General features: G+C 35.2%; 2 protein-coding genes across 2 annotated transcripts in view; both read right to left on the reverse strand.

Annotated features, from left to right (window-relative positions):
- The window catches only part of LOC123536023 (glutathione hydrolase 1 proenzyme-like), a 125,967-nt gene that overhangs the window by 97,555 nt on the left and 7,197 nt on the right, over positions 1 to 21,215 (reverse strand). The window lies entirely within an intron of this gene.
- On the reverse strand, positions 9,035 to 12,883 carry LOC128550179 (uncharacterized protein K02A2.6-like). The gene has a single exon (XM_053528644.1). It carries the CDS (start codon positions 12,881 to 12,883, stop codon positions 9,035 to 9,037), a length of 3,849 nt encoding a protein of 1,282 aa, XP_053384619.1.

The raw sequence follows: 21,215 nt of genomic DNA on the forward strand, positions 1-21,215 counted from the left end.
TAAGAAAAGGTCGCGCTCATACACACATATTAGTTTACAGTAAATACAGTTAAGATTATTCATTCTATGTAAAAGGAATAGTATGCAGTTTTCCATCTTTAAAAGGACATTAATAACTGAGATTGTTGCAACATTACTTCTTAACTATCACATAAAATTACAGTTTCATCCCTCCATTTAATAAATGCATAAATCCGAGTCTATTAAACCTTATATTCAATACTCCCTAAACGAGGCGCACACGTAATATATCATTATATAAGATCAACAGGTATTTTACAGCAATGTATATTTCTACTTAAAAAAGAATCTGTCTTAAGATGTATAATCGTGTCAACTAGAAACCAGTGCAATGAAAAGGACTGAATAACAGAATGAAGAGATACTTCTAGTATAGTGCCAAATGGATGAGGTTAATGACCGCCGAACGAAGTGATTCAAACTACACAACGACAATGTCCTTTTCATTGCACTGGTTTCTAGTTGACACGATTATATTACAAGAACATTCCTTGCATTGACAGGCTAAGACAGACAATATTTACCTAACTGAATAGCTTATGTTGTCCGCATACCTATTCGATAACTTTGAAAATAAAGAAATTGATGTAGCAATGCATTTTGATTTATAACTTTGCTGTCTCCAAAGATACAGGATTGAAGGTATACAGAAAGTATCAGCTGTAAGACTGAGTCTTATCAATGCGTATCATAGTGCAGACATTTTTATGATTTCCTGGATAGCAGGATCAAAATATATAGATAGAGTAAAACACAAATCAATACTAGGAAAGGACAAGAGCTCGTAGAACATGAAATGCCCCCTTGATGCATTCAGTAATTGCACAAGAAACAGAAATTATTTGCACATTGTAAACAAACGTTCTATTGTTTTGATTCAATGTGACTTTGACCTATTAACTCAAAATCAACAGGAATCATCTGCTGGTCATGATCAACGTCCCTATTAAGTTTCGTGATCCAAAGCCCAAGCGTTCTCAAGTTATCATCCAGAAAAGGTTTAACTATTCTGGGTTAATGTGACCTTGACCTTTGGCTATGACCTCAAAATTTATAGGAGTCATCTACTTGTCATGACCAATCTCCCTATCAAGTTTCGTTATCCTGGGCCCAAGCGCTCTCAAGTAATCATCCTGAAACCGTTTTACTGTTCCGGGTCAGTGTGACCTTTATATTTGACCTACAGACCTCAAATTCAATAGAGGTCATTTGCTGGTCATGATTAACCTCTCTATAAACTTTAATGATCCTTGACCTAAGGGTTCTTGAGTTATTGTCCAGAAACCGTTCAACTCTTCCTGGCCAATGTGACCTTGAACTTTTACCTAATGACCTCAAAATCAATAGGGCTCATCTGCTGGTAATGACCAACGTCCCTATTAATTTTCCTGATCCTGGGCCCAAGCGTTCTTGAAATATCGTCCAGAAACCATTTTACTTTTCCTGGTCACTGTGACCTTGACGTTTGACCTAGCTACTGATCTTAAAATCAATAGGGATCATCTGCTGGTGATGACTAACCTTCCTATCAACTTTCACATTCCTAGGCCGAAGCATTCTTGAGTTATCATTTGGAAACCGTTTTACTGTTCCGGGTCAGTGTGACCTTTATCTTTGACCTACTGACCTCAAAATCAATAGGGGTCATCTGCTGATAATGACCAACCTCCATATAAACTTTCATGACCCTAGGCCTAAGTGTTCTTCTTGAGTTATTTTCCGGAAACCGTTTAACTGTTCCGGGTCACTGTGACCTTGACCTTTGACCTACTGACCTCAAAATCAATAGGGGTCATCTGCTGGTGATGTCCAACGTCCCTATTAACTTTCATGATCACAGGCCCAAGAGTTTGAGTTAGGCCTAAGTGTTCTTCTTGAGTTATTTTCCGGAAACCGTTTAACTGTTCCGGGTCACTGTGACCTTGACCTTTGACCTACTGACCTCAAAATCAATAGGGGTCATCTGCTGGTGATGTCCAACCTCCCTTTTAACTTTCATAATCTTAGACTAAAGTATTCTTCCGGAAACGGATTGGTCTATATACCGACCGACCGACATCTGCAAAACAATATACCCCTCCTTCTTCGAAGCGGGATTTGGGGGGGGGGGGGCATAAAAATATCGAAAGTATTGATGATAGAACATATTGCAAAGGGAAAACATATTACATTTTGATGAGTAATTCGCAGTGATTATACAAACTTTGAATAACTTCTGAAGTTATCTCTTAGGTCAACATTGTGGTTTCTATAAAGACAGAAAAACATGTGTCGTGCAGATCCTACACAATTTATACTAATCAGGCGGTGTGACATTATATCGCATTATGTCTGTTGTGAAACTTGTACAAACATGTTAAGACAAACAAACATTTCCCCAGTTGCTTCTAAGCTTACCACACTCATATCTTGTCCTTAATAGTGATAGATTGTTTCTGGATTTAATACAGTCTACTGAGCAAAACAAATATCACTGTCTGCTTCACGATCGTAAATACATATGACTGAAAAATCTTGAAATATTCCGCTCTTTCTTACTAAAATCTATATATAGGTCACATTCTCATTGCAATAATTTGGTTTAAATCTGGTTAATTGTCGCTTCACTGGAATTTTAGTCCGGTGTAACCACTGGCACATTACCAACAAAAATGTTATTGTATATGTTATACTCTACCCTCATATATAGTATGACAAACATTGCCATGAACGGGAATAAACTAGGCCTCTTCCGTCGTGCATTTTATACATAAAGCACGCATTTCGACGAAAGGGTACTGTGCATATCTTCCATCGCAAACAAGTCATTCAAAGTTGTTTTGTTTTTTATCGCGAAAAAATTACGCGTGCTTTCAGTTTTCTTCAACGTTATAGAAAAAAATGCACAAACACTCCTACTAAGTTTATTTTTCTTTCTGCTCTAGTGCCAATGTCATTCACCATTTCGATAGGTCAGAAAGGGGCTTGAATCCTTTTAACAAAACTTACGTAAGTCGTAAAATCAATGAAATTACTACCAGTTAGAATCAGTACTTTGGATTGAAGAAATGTTAATATGACCTAATAACTGTATAAAACCAATTAACCAGTTTACGTGCAATCCCTGGATAACTTTTGAATCTCGGAAGCCCTGTAGTCTTTTCTATAAATATATTTCAGGAAAAACCAGATCTACAATGTATTCAGCTCTTTCAACGCTCACATTTCGATATTTAATTTATAGTTAGGCAGATTATATCGCACACTATGTCAAAAGATAACAGGTAAGGGTAGATTTCTCGGAAGCACATAGCATAAAAAAAACACAGCCCCAGAGCCACGCATTTACATAGTAGGCCCACAACAAAAAGAAGCTGTAATGGAAAAAAAATTTCAGACGGGTTGCTTCAAACATCCAACAAGTACATATTAATATAAGCTAAATATTGATAAAGGGGAAAGAATTGGTAAGGGGCGAAATGGGGTCGGGGGTGGGGGAGGAATCCGAAGAGGAAAGTTGAGCAAGGACGAATATACAAGGGAATGCCATGTTCTTTAAAACAAACAGTCACACTACAACGTGAACCACAATAGTGCAGACACTCATGTACCAAAGATAAACACACAACGACGACCAACTGAATAACAAAGAAAAACGAACAAGCAACACATAAGAAAACAGTAGGGCACCGTTATAGACTCACAAGCTTACAAACGCACCCACTCAAGTAGGAAAAAACAATCAAGTACCGTCTTGGGCTTCGGCTGCCAAAACAAAGAGGAGCCACGAAAACTTACTAAAAGTAAAGGGGGAGGGGATGCACAAGGTAGCGTAAATGCAAGGGAAAGGAGAGGGCAAAAGGGGGAGTGGGGCGGAGGAAAAACGCTTACAACAAACAAGAAAACATACGCAACACATAATACAAGACAGACAAAACAACCTGTTGAAAATAAGGGCACCGCCTTGGAACGGTCAGTAACCTAAGTAAAGGAAACTGGGGGGGGGGGGGGGGGGTTAAACGCGTTTAGGGCATGCCAACCTCGCACTTACGCTATTTTCAAAAGTTGGTTGTTACTTCTCTAAATAACTGAAATAAATTGCTCGATGCTTTGAATGACCGATTATTGTTCGCAGTCGTAGCAATGTTGGAGAATGAAAACTCAAAATAATTTTCACTTGATTCCTTAGATAAACACTTGTCTCAAATTGTTTCATCTTGTCATTTTGTAAATCTACAAAATCCTTAGAGAACACTAGGAGAACACGTTTTTCCGTGTTACATATAATATGTTAGTACACTTCAGAAATAATTCATGGAAGTATCGACAACAAATACTTAATAAACTTTATATTGACAGCTGTGTCCCTTTTTTAATACACCGTGATGGAGCTGTTTTGGTCGTTGACCTCAAATAACTGATCCCTTTTGCAAGTCACTGAGCTTGCGCTACTGCTATTTTCTAAATAAATGTCAGGGAGGAAACCTTAATCATGACCTGCCATATAATCAAACGAAACAGATTTACAGACAGCTACAATGTTTATCTCATGCATCTGAATTATGTGACATTTTGAGCTATTTCGAGACATTTCAAATTCAGTTCATAAATCTGCAATAAAATCTATTCAGTGATTGAGTTACCGCACTTGAAAGTGTTTGGCTACCGCTACAGGGATATAACTTCTATACAAGATAAAATGGTGTAATGTTAGTTACCATTTTCAACTGATGCTATAATGCATTATAGTCTCAAAGAAATGTTAGCGTGCTCTTGCAGCCAAAGTAAATGAGAATGTTCAAAGTATACGAAAGGGTGAAGCAGAATGTTTTTGTTATCTACAAAAATACAAGATTGTGAGGGAAGCGAAAATATCATGGGTCTCTTATCAATACATATCATCGTGTCGTTATTAATGATTTCACAGAAAGCAAAATCTGAAACACAGATAGGGCAAATACAAACCGTTATTTTTATTTTTATTTTATTTTTTTTTTTCTTTGCTTTTTTTTATTTTGCAGCAAATTGAAAATTCTAAAACATTAGTCTGTTATGTAGATATTGAGCTTTGTCACACTTGAAGTAATACAGAAGTTCTCAGAACGATATAATCTGAGCCAAAGCCAAAGATGGACTCTAGAAATGAACAATGAAAATTTGACAATAAAAAGATCAAAAAAGTTAAAAAAGATTCGATTTGTCTGATCGGAATTAAGACTAAATACCAATAGTGTTTGTTTTAATCCATCCAAGTAACACAAGTGTTGGCTATGCTTTCTCTTAGCATATTTCCTTGTCCAGATATCAAATTTCCATTAAAACAGTTACTTTATCGAAAATTATTGATCTTTATTGGTGAGTACGATACAGCCAAAGACAATTTACAACAATTTGATTTTTGCATCAACAAAACAATATGCATTTCACAGATCACTTGGGTGTGTTATTTGAATAAAAAATGTCATAAACTCATTGAATCACTGACATAAATTCTAAAGACGTGTCAGTTAAAAATAATTAAAAAAGTATCGCTTCCTTTCGGAATGAAACAAATTCAATTAATTTACTTTATTTTTTAGCATTTTTTCTTTATGGATATCTATTCAGGCCATTCATGTTATACCTTACTAATCAAACATGCTTTTGTCATGAGGCAAATGGACTTACTAATTGTAATAGTATAAACAGTGCAAAACATCGAGGCCTTACATATCATCAGTGTAAAGCCATATTTATGCATGGACACACTAATGGACTGGATTATCTAAACTGTATAAATGCATATCCTATCAATTGTATATTAGCGAAACAGATGCATCTAACAGATACAGATATTTATGTAGAGAAACTTCGTCGCTATGCGGGCCTCAAAACATTGATTTCTGTATGTCTCTTATTGTATTGATGACTTTCTATGCTTTTTTAATTTGAAAGAATGATTCCTAAGCACAACTGATAAATGATAGATTTCTTTAATAATGAAATAAGTATTACGTCTGTTATTTAGCAATGAAGCATTGGACAATTTTGTGGACTTTTTATTTGAACAAGCATACTCCCAACTGCGTCTAAGTTTCCCGCACGCATATCTGTGCCGTATAAAGATATAGTGTTTTGTAATGCAAATATTAAATAAATACAAATAAATTACTTTCAGACGTCATACAGTCTGGTAGGGCAATACAAACATCGTTGTCTGCCTCCTGTAGCACGACCAAATATATTATTGTACACTTGTTAAATGGCATCAGTGTGCCTTCTCAATTCCTGGCACGTCGAAACTTAAATTGGCACGAGTGCATAGAATGTCAGTATATAAATTCCAGTAGCCATACAAAACAAGACCTTGCCGTTTAACACATGTACGTAATAATGAATGCGTGGTTTATATGACTCTGCCCTGAGACAAATGTTGTTACTTTAAAGTATGTAATAAAATATATCATTCTGCATCTTTTCGTTTGCTGTTGAACTTTAAATCAATTATTATTTCATTCATCCTCCTCTCAGTTTTTATCTTGACAATTCTTACAGGCATTACTTAATAAAACAGCTCAGGTTTAAAACAAATAAGTCTAAAACAAAAAATCAAAGGATTTTGTAACGTAATATTGCCTAAATCGCCATATCAGAGGAATTTCATTAAAGTTTGACATATATTGCATAAAATGGCAACATAAAATAAGGCGCACATGGCTATATCCTTATTGTTGTATAAAGACCGAAAGCTAGGAAATGAATAATTAAAGACATTATTTGCTCAGATAACGGCACTTTGCATACATATCGTACAGTATTTCATGTCATGTCAGGTTTTCTATATACATATATAATTCCGCTCGCTCCAGTGTTTCTGTCATTCTTATATCTATAAGAATATCCCACTGAGGCATAGAACGATATTATGCAAAAAAAATTGCGGAGTGAATGCATGTGCACACTGTTCCCTCTTTCAGAAAAGATTTTTGTAAACCGCTCTGTTTTAGACTGTTTATGCGGTTTGGAAGTTCATCCCTTTGTCAGTACACATGTATAGACAAAACGCTTATTTGAATACATATATCAAAATATGTGGTAAAGCTCCTTAAGCAGTGAACAATGCATAAAATACAGTAAAACGTTTAGAAAAACTGGATAACCTCCGCTTGTAAACTATGTTCAAAACTTAACCATAAACAAAACATTTGAATACTCTATCGTGACCTTTCGAAAATATATCTTCTTCGAATAAAATATATATATAAATATCTAAAAAAAAAATCAAGGCTGTATTTATCTTATGAAATATCACACAGCCTACATTTATTTTTACAGTGGGGAAATATCATTTTATATTTAATTAAAAATAAATTGAATGTACCATCTACATGTATTTATAATGGCCTCCAATTTTATTCAAAGCCAACAAAAATGCAATTTAATGCGTTTAAAACTTTAAAACGACAACCGTCTCTGTTTAAAACAAATCACGTGATTAATGTCATTGCCCATGCTGTGACCTAAGGTGAGACTTTGTACGAGAGGCAACATCATCACGTTGACTAAAGATAAATTGATATTTTTTTTTTTTTTTTGGAAAGCAGAAATGAGATATTTACAAGCAGTACAAATATTTACAGTATTAAAATGTTGTGAACTTTTAATCATTAAGTTCAAATACCTTCCCACACGGTATTTATAGTTTACATATCTAAAGTTAACTAGCTCTGAATGGATGGGAAATTATAATTCTTGTTTGTTTACTTTAACATTCCGTTAAATGACTGCTTAGGAATGTAAACTAATATCAACTCAAGCGCTTTGATAGAGGAAGGATATTTTATATTCGACCAAAAATGTTCATAATTATGGCTGTGTTTCCATCACTTACCTAATGAAGTCTGAAATGTCCATTTAAAGCTTATTTTAAGTTGTTCAAACATAAAGGGCTGGTAAAGTTGTTGGCTGCTGAACTCGAATCTAATTCAAAACAGCTTCCATATTAGCCATTGTCTAGAGAAAATCTCTTTTAAGATCTTGGCAAGATGTCTTTAGTAAATTTCAGATATAAGAATAAAAGTGAAAACCGTTTGTTTTGTAAAGAAACGATTGTTGAACTTTTCAAAAGTTCGTTACATTAACATGCAACGATTCCGAAATACATGCAACGATTCCGAAATACACATGTTTATCTTTCAACTATGATACTTTGTCTAATATTTTGCCTAATATTTTGCCACAAAAAGAGTCAACAACATATTTCAGAATTGTATCAAGACAGGGTAATCCTGCTAGCCTGCATGATGATATTAATGTACGATTAATGTATTGCTTGAAAATATCACATAGCAATAAGCATGAAACAGAATAACAAACATGATATTTGGAGAAACAGTGACGAAACAAGAATTATAATAACAAGCAATGATTAATTAAGAAAGCATACACAAACTAAACAAAAAAAAGTAACGACTTTTACAATATGACTGAAGAATACTGTAATGTTTCTGTGGGTTCTTAATAGGATATAATCTTGTATAGTCATTAGACTAGAAAGACACAAGTCACTTTGATAGTTACTAAATCTATTCTAATTCTAAAATTCAACAACATAATAATTATATTGGTATCAGAGAGGCAGTACAGTAGGCGGGGCTTATCATAGCAGTGGGCAGCTTGCTGACCAATAGTCTTAATACATTACATCCGCCTTTTCCTAAGAAATAAATGTCTGTTATCAATTAATCAAGTTCACAGAAAGTTGAATCTGGCTGAAATAAAAACAAGGTAATTATTTCAAATCATGCTTAATGTTAAGGCAAGTTATAAAACAATCATTAATTCAGATACTGTGAACATTTCAAAAGCAATAAATTTCATTTAGATACAAGTTTCACGGAACTGTCCTGAAATAATGAGATTAATGTTTATGCCTGCAATTTGAATGATACCTTAATGGCTGTTAAAGTTAAACACAGTCTCAGAATATTGATACAGTTTATTTTGCACATGTGACACCTGTGGAAACATAAATACCAGAAAGTTCACTGCAAGTTTATTTGTAATTATTCCTCTCATACAATGGTCTGACTTGTGAAATGTGTCTTCTAAACAATTCATTGTACACAGATTTCAAAATCAAAGTATTTCCCTTCTGACCAACAACAGTGTATTTATTGTTTTCCCAGTTTTGACAAAGTTTTCCGAATTTTCTGTTACGAACTAGCACTTTCTGTCCTAGCTTGTATATTACATTCTGTTTGCTACATCTCCTATCTGCATACTTTTTCATTTTTTGTTTTTGTCTATTGTCCCTTTGTCTAACTGTTATGTCATTTTTATGTTTTTCAATGTGAGGAAGTTTATTTTTGACTGTTCTGTTGAATAACAGTGTAGCTGGAGCTGCTCCTGTTGCTACGTGCGGTGTCGTCCTATAATCCATCAGGAATTTGTAAATTTCAATTCTCCAGTTTTTCTTACTTGAAACTGCAGCTTTTAAGCTTTTTCCTAAAGTTTTATTGAAGTTTTCCACAAGTCCTGCAGCTTGTGGATGGTATGGTGTAACGCGATGGTGTTTTATTCCATTTCGTCTGAAAAATTCTGTGATTTCAGCTGATACCATATTTGGCGCATTGTCAGTTTTTATAGTTTCCGGTAGTCCATGTGTTGCGAAAATACGCATCAGTTTATTTATTATTGTTCTTGATGATGTATTTTTGATGATTTCTGCTTCTGGAAATCTGGAGTAGTAGTCAATGACTACAAGAATATGTTCTCCCCCGGGGAACGGTCCTGTAAGGTCCATCCCTACAGTTTGCCACGGGCGGTCTGGTAATTCCGTAGGTGTGATTGTTGGTTGTTTTGGAGGAAAGGAGTTTAGCTGGCATTGTTCGCAAGTCCTAATTAATTCCTCTATTTCTGAGTCAATTCCTGGCCAGTACACTTTCTCTCTCAACATTTGTTTAGTCTTTACAATTCCCTGGTGACTTTCATGTGCTATTTTTAACACTTGACCTCTCATAGCTTGTGGAATAACTATCCTATTTCCACGTAATATGATATTGTTATGAGTAGACAATTCTCTGCGAATTTTAAAGAATGTTTTGAATTCTTCAGCTTTCGGCCATTTGTCATGATTTATGCACTTGATTAATTGCTGTGTGAATTTGTCCTGAGATGATTCTTTATCAATTTGATCTAAGGTCATGGCTTTTGGCACTGAATTTTCACATACATAGTCTAGGTATTTCTCGGTAATGTTTGAGATTTCACAATTTTCTTTATTGAATGTTGACCTTGAGAGAATGTCGGCTGGATTGGAGATTCCTGGCTGATGTTCTACTGTGAAATTGTAGCATTGTAGCCTCATTAGTAGACGTTCTAGACGTGCTGGCGGTTTGTGTGTAGGTTTAAAGATGTTCAACAATGGGCGGTGATCTGTAAGTAGTTTGAATGGTTGTCCATAGACATAGGTTCGAAACCTTTCCACACCCCATACACATGCTAACATTTCGATTTCTATCTGGGAATATCGTCTTTCTGTTTGATTCAATGTTCTACTAGCATATGCCACAGGTCTAAAGTGTCCATCACTTTGTTTTTGGGCAAGTATAGCACCTAATCCAACAGGTGATCCATCGACCGTGATTGTAGTTTCAGCGTTTGGATTATAATATGCCATGACACTAGCACTTGTGAGTAAGTCCTTAAGTTCTTGGAAACTTTCCATCTGCTCGCGTCCCCATTCGAATTTAATGTTTTTCCTTGTCAATTTTCTGATTGGTTCAGATACAGTTGCGTAATTTGGCAGAAATTTCGCACAATATGTCACTAGTCCTAAGAAGGATTTCACTTCTTTCACATTCTGTGGTGGTTCTGTGTCCAAAACAGCCTGGATCTTGGATTGTTGTGGCTTGAGACCTTCTGATGTCAGTGTATGTCCCATGAATTCAATGCTTGTCTTACAAAAGTCACATTTATCTTTGTTTAGAGTCAAAGTTTTGTCTCTAAGACGTTGCAAAACATCTCGCAATGTTTTGTCATTTGCTGCCTTTGTGTCGCCCCATATTAGGATGTCGTCAGATATATTTTTACAGTTCGGTATGTCTTGTATTGTCTGCTGAAGAATGCGTTGATATATTTCCGGTGCGCACGATATCCCGAACATGAGTCTACGATATCTATATAGTCCCTCGTTTGTAACGAACGTTGTAATTTCTCTCGACTCTTCATCCAGTTCTATTTGATGATAGCCCATATTTAAGTCAAGTTTTGTGTAGTATCGTGCTCCGTTAAGTTCTTCCAGTGTTTCTTCTATGTTTGGTAGTGGGAAACGTTCTCGCTGGATAGCTGTATTCGCGACCCTCATATCTACGCAAAGACGAATCTGACCATTTTGTTTTGGCACGCAAAGTAATGGTGATGTCCATGGTGTGGCACCTTCGACTTTTTCTATGACGTCCTGATCCAGAAGTTGTTTTATTTGTTGTTTCACTTGTTCACGCATTTTGAATGGAATACGTCTGGCAGGTTGCGCTACTGGTTTAATATCCTTGTTGATATTTAATTTAAGCTGGAAATCTTTCAGTTTCCCTAGCCCTTGAAATCTATCTTCATATTCCGAAATTATTTCTTTCACACTATTTTCTTCTACGATAACACTACTGACATTGAATTCTAATAATCCAAGCTCAACTGCACTTTTAAATCCAAGTAATGGTGTGCATACGCGATCAATTATGTGGAATTTCAATTTTACAACTTTTCCACCTATTTTCACATTGAATTCTGCTACTCCAATCGTTTTGATTGGCTTTGATTGCGCATAAGGATAGATTTTTGACTGAGCACTTGAAATTTTTGTATCACCTGATCTTATTTTCTCATATGTAGCGCGATCCAAACAATTAACACTAGATCCAGAATCGATTAATAATGAACATTCAATTCCTTCGATTTCTACGTTCACATGAGGAGACTTATTTTGTGTGTTTAATTGAAATGTGTAATCCTCTGAGAATTCATCATCCACTAAACGCACTTCTACTTTCTTTGATTTACACATATTTGCGTAATGACCTAACTTTTTGCATTTATGGCACACAATATTTCGCGATTTCATACACTCATGGCCACTGTGCCCTGTGCCTCCACAACGATAACAGGTTTTGAATTTAGAAGGTTGCTGTGTTGGTCGTGCCCTTGGTTGGTACTGTTTCCGTGTTTTCTTTTGTTGCTGTTGATGCTGATGTTGATAATGATGATACGGCGCTTTGCTGATTTTGTATGTTGATTCGTCCTGCGCGGGCATGTAAGAAGCTGCTTGGGAATTCTCGGTTTTCCTGTGACCGTTGTTAATTTCTTCCATTTTGGTCGCGTGTAAGTCCGCCAATTCTAATGCACGGGAAATTGATTGTATTTTATCCAGTGTGAGATCTGTCTCACGTAAGAATTTTTTCTTAAGTTCTGTCGATCGGCACTTTTCAACAACTTGATCTCGGATCATATCATTGGCTGATCCGTCTGGATAATCACATGTTACTGCTAGCTTTTTCAATCTGATGATGAAATTGTCTATTGTTTCGTGCTGTTCTTGTGATGCTTGTCTGAAAATATGGCGTTCATACGCAATGTTTTTCTTAGGATTGAAGTATCGGGTTAAAGCATCCACAGTGTTTTGATATGTTGTCCTGTCACAAGTCATAGTTTCGTAAATATCCTGTATTTCTTCTCCTCCCAGGTGTAATAACAAAGCTTTCTTTTGTTCATCCTTTGTAATTCCACTTGCTGATAAATAATATTCAAATCTTTTCATGTAGTTGTCCCACGTGCTTGATAAATTAGTGTTTTGTCCCAAAACTTTAAATGGTTTTGGCGTTGGCAAGTCCAATCTTCTGGTAGCCATCTCGAGAGAATAGATCAGTCTTGATTCTTGAAGAAATTGTATTATAAATATTTATAATCCTTTATGGCACTATTTTTAATTTCCATGCTCGTCGCCAAAAAATGTAATGTTTCTGTGGGTTCTTAATAGGATATAATCTTGTATAGTCATTAGACTAGAAAGACACAAGTCACTTTGATAGTTACTAAATCTATTCTAATTCTAAAATTCAACAACATAATAATTATATTGGTATCAGAGAGGCAGTACAGTAGGCGGGGCTTATCATAGCAGTGGGCAGCTTGCTGACCAATAGTCTTAATACATTACAAATACACAATAAAACATAATAATATAAAACATATAGAACAGTAATAACGTTTACAATATAAATAACAAAACTCTGAAAAGCGAAAACAAACGCATGAGAAAGATAACATGGGTCGTTTCACAATATAGTTGGGACAAATTCTCTCAATTTCTTCAAAAGGAAAAGGGCATAGTATTTTTTCTAAAACTCCAAACGATTTTGTATGAAATGAGAATTCTTTAAATGAATTCTCTTTTGTGTTGGCACAAGATAAGAGGTAAGGGTAGATTTCTCGGAATAACAGAGCACCAAAAACACAGTCACAGAGCCACGCATTTGCACAAGAAGAAACTGTAATGGAAAAATATTTCAGAGGGGTTGCTTCGAACATCCAACAAGTACATATTAATTTATGCTAAAATAGATGGAGGAGAAGGAAGTGGTAAGGGGCAAAATTGGGGGGGGGGGGGGGGGGGAACCCGAAGTGGAAAGTTGAACAAGGACGAATATACACAGGGAATGTCACGTGCCTTAATAACAGTCACACTACAACGTACACCACGATAGCGCGGACACACGTGTCCAAATATAAACATACAATCAAGACTAACTGAATAACACAGAAAACAAGCAACACATAAGGAAACAGTAGTGCATCGTTATAGACTCACAAGCATACAAACGCACACACACACGTAGAAAAAAAACAATCGTGTACCGTCGTAGGATTCCGGCTGCCAAAACAAAGGGGAGCCACGAAAACTTACTTAAAGTAAAGAAGGAGGGGATGCAAAAGTAACGTAAATGCAAGGGAAAGGAGGGGCAATAGGGGGAATGAGGAGGAGGAAAAAACTCTTACAACAATCAAGAAATATACACAACAGACAATAAACAACAGATAAAACAACTAGTTGAAAATAGGGACACCGCCTTGGAACGGTCAGTAACCTATATAAAGGAAACTGGGGGTTTAAAGCAAGTTTGTTTGTTGTTACTGAAGATAGCTTGGCACAGAAATAATAATACTAAAAAGAACAACCCAAGACAGTTGTATGAATACATTACTTTTAGTATTAATAGTTTTACTATAGCAAGCAATTAGTATCTAATTTCGTTTAAATTAATGGCTGGTTCACAGCTTCACATAAATGTCAATATACAAATACATATGATATATTAAACATCAGCAAGTATAAACAATCAAGGATTCTTTCGATAAGAAGCAAAATCAACCCTCGCATCTATTTGCAAACGACCTTCTTCTTCCATGTGCAAAACTGAAAGGACCCAAAAGGAGATTAAATCGCAACAAGTATATTAATATACCAACAAGACATAAGCTAAGGCGGGCCCTTACAACAGGATAAGAGCTCCTTCAGTAACAGGTTTTGAATGGTAATCATTAAAAACACATTATATGTCACACCGTAACAATTTTGGGTCTTTTCACGACGCTAGATAAACCCAGATGAATGGAATGGACATTGTTTCAGAGCTAGGTTTTATAGGTAGGTTTATCTACTTAATATTAGCACTGGCAAAGCGAAAACCTCAATTTAACATTTCGATATTATTGCTGTAACTTGAAGAACGTGAGACAGAAAACTCTGGCATAATATTATGATCACAAATAAGGTTGATTGATGGTGTTTTTGATTTCCCAGTGTTTCTTGCATGATCTCCGATAAACAACTTAATCAATCATAACTTAGTCCCTATTATCTATAATAGTCCCTGAAAATGAAAACGATTTGAGCTTTGAGCTTGATTGCATGTTTTTTCTCTTTGATTAGGAGCATTTTGAAATTGGAATTGTCTCGGAAAAGCATGATATTTGACGATCAATAAGGTTATTTAATGGAAGTATTATCTGTAATTGAAATAAACTATTGGATAAAGCTATCCACCAGTTATGACAGGAGCAAATGATTTATAATTTTCGCCTTTATGCAATTATATTCTAAAAGGCAGTCTAATATGTAATACATACCGCCATCTTTGTACAGAATGAACGATATCTCATTCAGTTAATAATTCGGTAATTACCCTGATTTCTAGAGGTTTCATCTATAACAAAGAGGTTCTATGTGAACAATTGCCGCGTCAAACACACCATTAAATAACTATTTAGTGTTGCAGACAAGCTGTACAGGTCTAGATTAAATGTACTGTAAGTCCTTCGGGAAAGCTAATGATATCTTTCATGGTCCGAGCTTTTTGTGACTTGTGTCGAAAAATGAGTTGCGTTCAAAAATAAGAAGCGAAAATTGTAAGCAATGTTAAACAATGTAATAAATCTTATTTGATATATTTTGCTAAAAAATTATTCCTTGCAATCCAATAGCATTTACTGGATGATGTGCTTTTAAATCTGATACATATCGACCAATATCATGGAGTCAAATTTATATATTAGGCTTTTACTATACAAAGCTACTAATTTCGTTTCAGATATTTGCAAATTTGCAAATCTAATATAAATATATCACTAGATATGTGATTATACACTAAAAGGTTCATACCTGCAGACTTGACTGTGTGTTTTTTTTTTTTTTTTTTTTGTTTTTTTTCTTTTTATGGTAATACATATCAAAATACTGGACATGATCTGAAATATAACTGACATAATATGTATTTGTTGTGACTGATTCCTGTCGCCCCTGCCAGAATGACAAAAAAAGCTTTTCCCTGCTCTATTCTTGTTTCGTTGTTTTGTTCCTTCACAAACTCAGAAAAGACAGACAAAAACAGCAGGCTAAACAAAATAAAGAAAACTGTCGTCAGTTTACTTGCTGTTTTGGCGAACGACAGAATGAGACAACTAAAAGGAGCAAATTATTAAATATCGTTCTTTCGCTTCGACTTCAGAAAAGTTTCCATTTTATCGTTTTCTTGTTTTCATGTTCTTATCCCCACAACCAGAATAACATGACGATAATCATTATAACAGCGTTCTGTCACGCTGCATTTCTCGTTTTGTGTTTTTAACGTGGGTTTGGGGAATGAAGATGACATAAAGAGTTCTTTCGTTGTGGCAGTTGTGACAGATCGAGAGGAGAAAGTTTGCAGAAATCATTCTCTTTGTGTTTTACCACATGCAAAAATTAATGAATTATTGTCTGCTGAAAATGCATGAAACCTTAATATATATCATTTACTGCTACATGCATGCCTACTGTCAAACATCTATAGAAGTTCACAATATCTATGACAATAGTTCAAATTCAAGTACTATTTTGTTATTTTTTTCCTATCTAAAGATGTGTTGATTAATCACGTCATCGACGAATCATAAATAAATGGTCAATGACGTCTTCGTCGAAGATACTTTTTTACTTTTAACGAACTTGTTATTCTTAATACGCCCCAAGATAAGTCAGATCTAGAAAATATGCCATAGTTTCTGATTAGATAAAATTTTGACATTTGGCAATTTCTCAGTCTGACTAAAGTACATCTCCAATTAACGCTACGCACATAGGATCTGAAGACGTGCTATTGATAGCCTCGTTCTGACGACCCTTCCGGTAGCCAATCAAAACAAAGACAAATATCAAACAGGGAATGCCACGTACCAAAATCGTAGCCTCCCCAAAACGAAACCTACAGCACGCAGACGTGCACACCACACACACACACACACATACACGTGCACACACACAAAGCCAACATACGAGGACAAAACGAACAAACAAAGGAACACACACACATACACGCGCGCACACACAAAGCCAACACATGAGGACACAACGAACAAACAAAGGAACACAGTGGGGCACCGCCTTGGAACGGTCAGTGGCAAAAACAAAGCCTTACTTAAAACAGTTTGTATGTGAGAGTAGAAGTTTAAAAAATCTATATTTAGCCTGAGTTTTTCATATTTGCAATTCATATTACGACCACATCGCGACTACGCCCTCGTGTTTTGTGAGAAATCATATGTCATGGTACGGACTTGGTCACGTAAGGTGTCAGACAGCCGGTTAGCTCAGCCGGTAGGGCACTCGCCCTGTCAGCGAGAGGTCATGGGTTCGAGCCCCGGACTGACTGCACATTTTTCTCAACCTTTGACATTCGACGCTATTTTGATCGTTCAGCCAAATGCTTGTTGAAACAATCGTCTGATTGGTTCAAATAAAATTAGATTCGCGAAAATAAAAATAGCAATATCGGAAATTCAAAATATACAGAAAACGAATGTTAATTGGTCATTCTCAGATCTGCTTTTAGAAGATCAAGTACTTTAGTCAGATTGGCAATTTCTAGGCATTCAGTTAAATATTACAAAAAATGCTGTAATGATTAACCAACGATCAGGCACAATTTGTACTGATTAATGAACGCGTTGTCTGATTTTGTTTGATTCCTAGCACACTGCACGGTCGTAAACATAATGTGTACGGTTTGTTGCGGCTTATAAACGTGTAGTTACATCAAGATATGTTTGCGTGCTCTAAACGCGAAAACCAGAATAATGAAGATTGATGAAGTAAATTCTAAATATATATCTAAAACATAGATAACGAGACAAAATTTGCAAAATATTATGCTGATTACAGGAAATTCTAAAATATAATTGTGAAATTAGTTTTACACGTGTTTTGTTCACACTATATATATGAATAAATATACATTAATTTTATTAACACGAAAAGATGAAATCTTACTAGCTACCATAGACGCAAAAGGCGTATGTTTGGAATGTAAGTGAAAATGGAAAACGCCGTCATAGAAAAGATTAATATCGATTAGCGCTAATGCATTCCAAAGCAATATAAATGCAAATTTACTCGAACCGGTATCTTTATACCGACCATCTTAAATTAGAGAGCACATTATAAATCATGCATAGTTATTAAAGTCATAACCTCTACACTCATATGGCGTTTATAATGTTTCTCAAATAAAGCGGATCTTTTTACTAGAAAATGAGGTTTCCTTCATTTATTAAATAATACTGTGGAATTACAAAACAGGATATTAACAAAACTATATAAACTTTTTTCGCTATTCTATAAAGCAAAAAGATAGAAAAATATATAAGACAACTTGTTAATTGATCTACATTTTTCAAGTATATATTTTTGTACTTTGACTGAACGGAGGCAGGTGATATAACAGACTAGACTAATTTATGTCTCTGAATCTTTAACATTACATTGTAAAATCACAGTTTATTGTCTGTGAAGTTGTTAGTCTGCAAAGTTGTTTTAAAAGTCCAGGAGTGACTTGCACTAGTCCATGGATAATAAATATAACGATGGATGGCAAGTTCTAACAGACAATATAAATATTTCTGTAGGAATTTTGTCCCTAAAGAGTGGACTGCAATAAAAGTATATCTTGATTTTTTTCGTTTTAGCACCATGTTTGCCAATGTTATTAGATAAGGCGACGAATCTAACCAATCGGATCGCAGAATCTTACTGTGTTTATTGTAGAGATGAATTACACATCGTAATCATAAAAAGTTTATTGACTGAAGTATTGTATTATTTTTTCCATGTGAATCATACGACCATTTATTTCATATTAGAAACACGACAAGTGGGTTCAATTATTTATGTCTTGTTTACGAGTACTATGAGAACAATTTCATCTTAGAGGAAAACTCCATATATTTGCTATATGGACAATAAATTCCACGACTTAATCAGTGTATTATCCTTGTTCTTTAATTAGTATATTCAGATTTTGTTTTCTCTTTTATTTTCATTTGTGTTAAGAAGAAACTAGAGCTATCACTAAAGATGATGAATGTACCCCCCGCATGCACTGACACAGTACATTGCAATTTGACGCACACAAGATTGCATAATTATGTGGACTGTATGTATATAGACTGTATGTATACAGTATAATAACAAAAAACAAAGTCCCATAACTATGCAGAATATTTATCTAAAAGAATGTAACATGCACCATGCACAACTAGGGTTGGTACTGATCACTCGTGTGAAGTTTCACTAAATTGTGTGTAAGGGTTTGGTAGATTAGGCATGCACAAGATTGCATATGCAGACTGTATGTACATAGTATGTTAACAAGAAACAAAGTCCCATAACTCTGCAATTTTTGTCGCTGAAAGAACCTAACATGCCCCATGCACAACTACTGTTATTACTGATCACTTGTCTGAAGTTTCATTAAATTGTGTCAAGGGGATGAGGAGAGATGGTGCGCACAAGATTGTGTCTATGTATATAGTATAGTAACAAAAAAAAACAAAGTCCCATAACTCTGCAAAAAAATTTTTCTGAAAGAACCTAACATGCCCCATGCACAACTACTGTTATTACTGATCACTTGTGAGAAGTTTCATTAAATTGTGTCAAGAGGATGAGGAGAGATGGTGCGCACAAGATTGTGTCTATGTATATAGTATAGTAACAAAAAAACAAAGTCCCATAACTCTGCAAATTTTTTTTCTAAAAGAACCTAACATGCCCCATGCACAACTACTGTTGGTACTGATCACTTGTGAGAAGTTTCATTAAGTTGTGTCAAGGGGATGAGGAGAGATGGTGCACACAAGATTGTGTCTATGTATATAGTATAGTAACAAAAAAACAAAGTCCCATAACTCTGCAATTTTTTTTTTCTAAAAGAACCTAACATGCCCCATGCACAACTACTGTTGGCACTGATCACTTGTGTGAAGTTTCATTAAATTCTGTCAAGGGGATAAGGAGAGATGGTGCGCACAAGATTGCGTCTACGGACAGACGGACAGACAACCTGAAACCAGTATACCCCCCTTACAACTTTGTTGTCGGGGGGGGGGGTACAATAAGCAGAACAATGAATAAAAGCTTGCTTGACATTTAACAAACATACATTGCTTTTCCATTCTCTAGCTTGCATATTCAAGAAGTAACTACGTAAACAACTGCCCTAGTGGTCTGGTGGTAAAATTACTTAAATTGAGAAAAGTGTCCCGTGCATTTATGCTTTACATCTGACAAGCAAAGGAACCAGGGAAGCCTCTGGAAGCAGAACTTTTCTGTATCTTGCAAGAGGTATGGAGTACCAGTGGTGGCTATAGGAAGTCAAAATACAAACACACTGACCTGTTTCAGGTCAAACATCAACACAAAAAAAAAACATGTATCTGGTTTATGTCTGAAATGCTATTTTCAGTAAACTTTTCATGCATTTCAGGTCTGAAAAAGTACGAAAGCTGATGAAGTTTTCATGATAAGGTTTACCAATCATTGGATACCTCACACACAGATTATCAAAAATATTTATTGCATGAATAAACACCATGGTAAACATTGCAACTTTAGTTAAGTAGCGTTGCAAAGATATTTATATACTTATAAACTGTATGGAATATTATAAATTAAGTATCTATTATTCCAATCATAAATATTGCGTTTATCACTGTTACAATTATTATTATTATTATTATTATTATTATCATCATCACCATCAACATCATCAGCATTATCATCATCAGCATTACCATTATTTGAAATAAAGGCGACGATTATGTAACAAAAATGAAAATGAAAATACGTTTTAGAAGTAGCAATTTCTAATTCTAACAAGGCTCGATTTGATTTCCAGTTAAACAAAGAAGGACATAAAGCTCTGTATATTCTGCGATAAACAACTGTTGACGCGCGGACCGGTAAGAGAGCATTATGACGTCAATTATGATTTTACTCCTCGTGTAAATGAAGTCCAGTATAATATTTATTAAAATATATCAATGAGCATGTCAGAATGAAAACAATCAAGGCCTTCTTGTGATTTATCGTCTAATTTACCACGGTTCAACGTTCAGATGCTTCAGTATTTAACCACTCGGGATAACGCCCTCGTGGTTCAATTCCTACGTTCTGAACTCTGAACCGTGGTAAATCAGACGATAAACAACTCGAAGGGCTTGATTATTTGTTAATTAGAATGTTGCGTTAGCCATAATGATCAAAGGAAATATTCTAACATGATCTGATTTGTCTGTTGATTTAACTGTGATAAAATCTGCAATAAACAACGTTTGACGGGCAGACTGATCGGTAAACATTAGTCAGT

Source organism: Mercenaria mercenaria, chromosome 17 (genome assembly GCF_021730395.1).
Source record: "Mercenaria mercenaria strain notata chromosome 17, MADL_Memer_1, whole genome shotgun sequence".
Classification (NCBI taxonomy): domain Eukaryota; kingdom Metazoa; phylum Mollusca; class Bivalvia; order Venerida; family Veneridae; genus Mercenaria; species Mercenaria mercenaria.

Bases quoted from the DNA above. Each gene is read 5' to 3' on its own strand.
- LOC128550179 (XM_053528644.1), bottom strand. From the start codon at position 12,883: ATGGCTACCAGAAGATTGGACTTGCCAACGCCAAAACCATTTAAAGTT.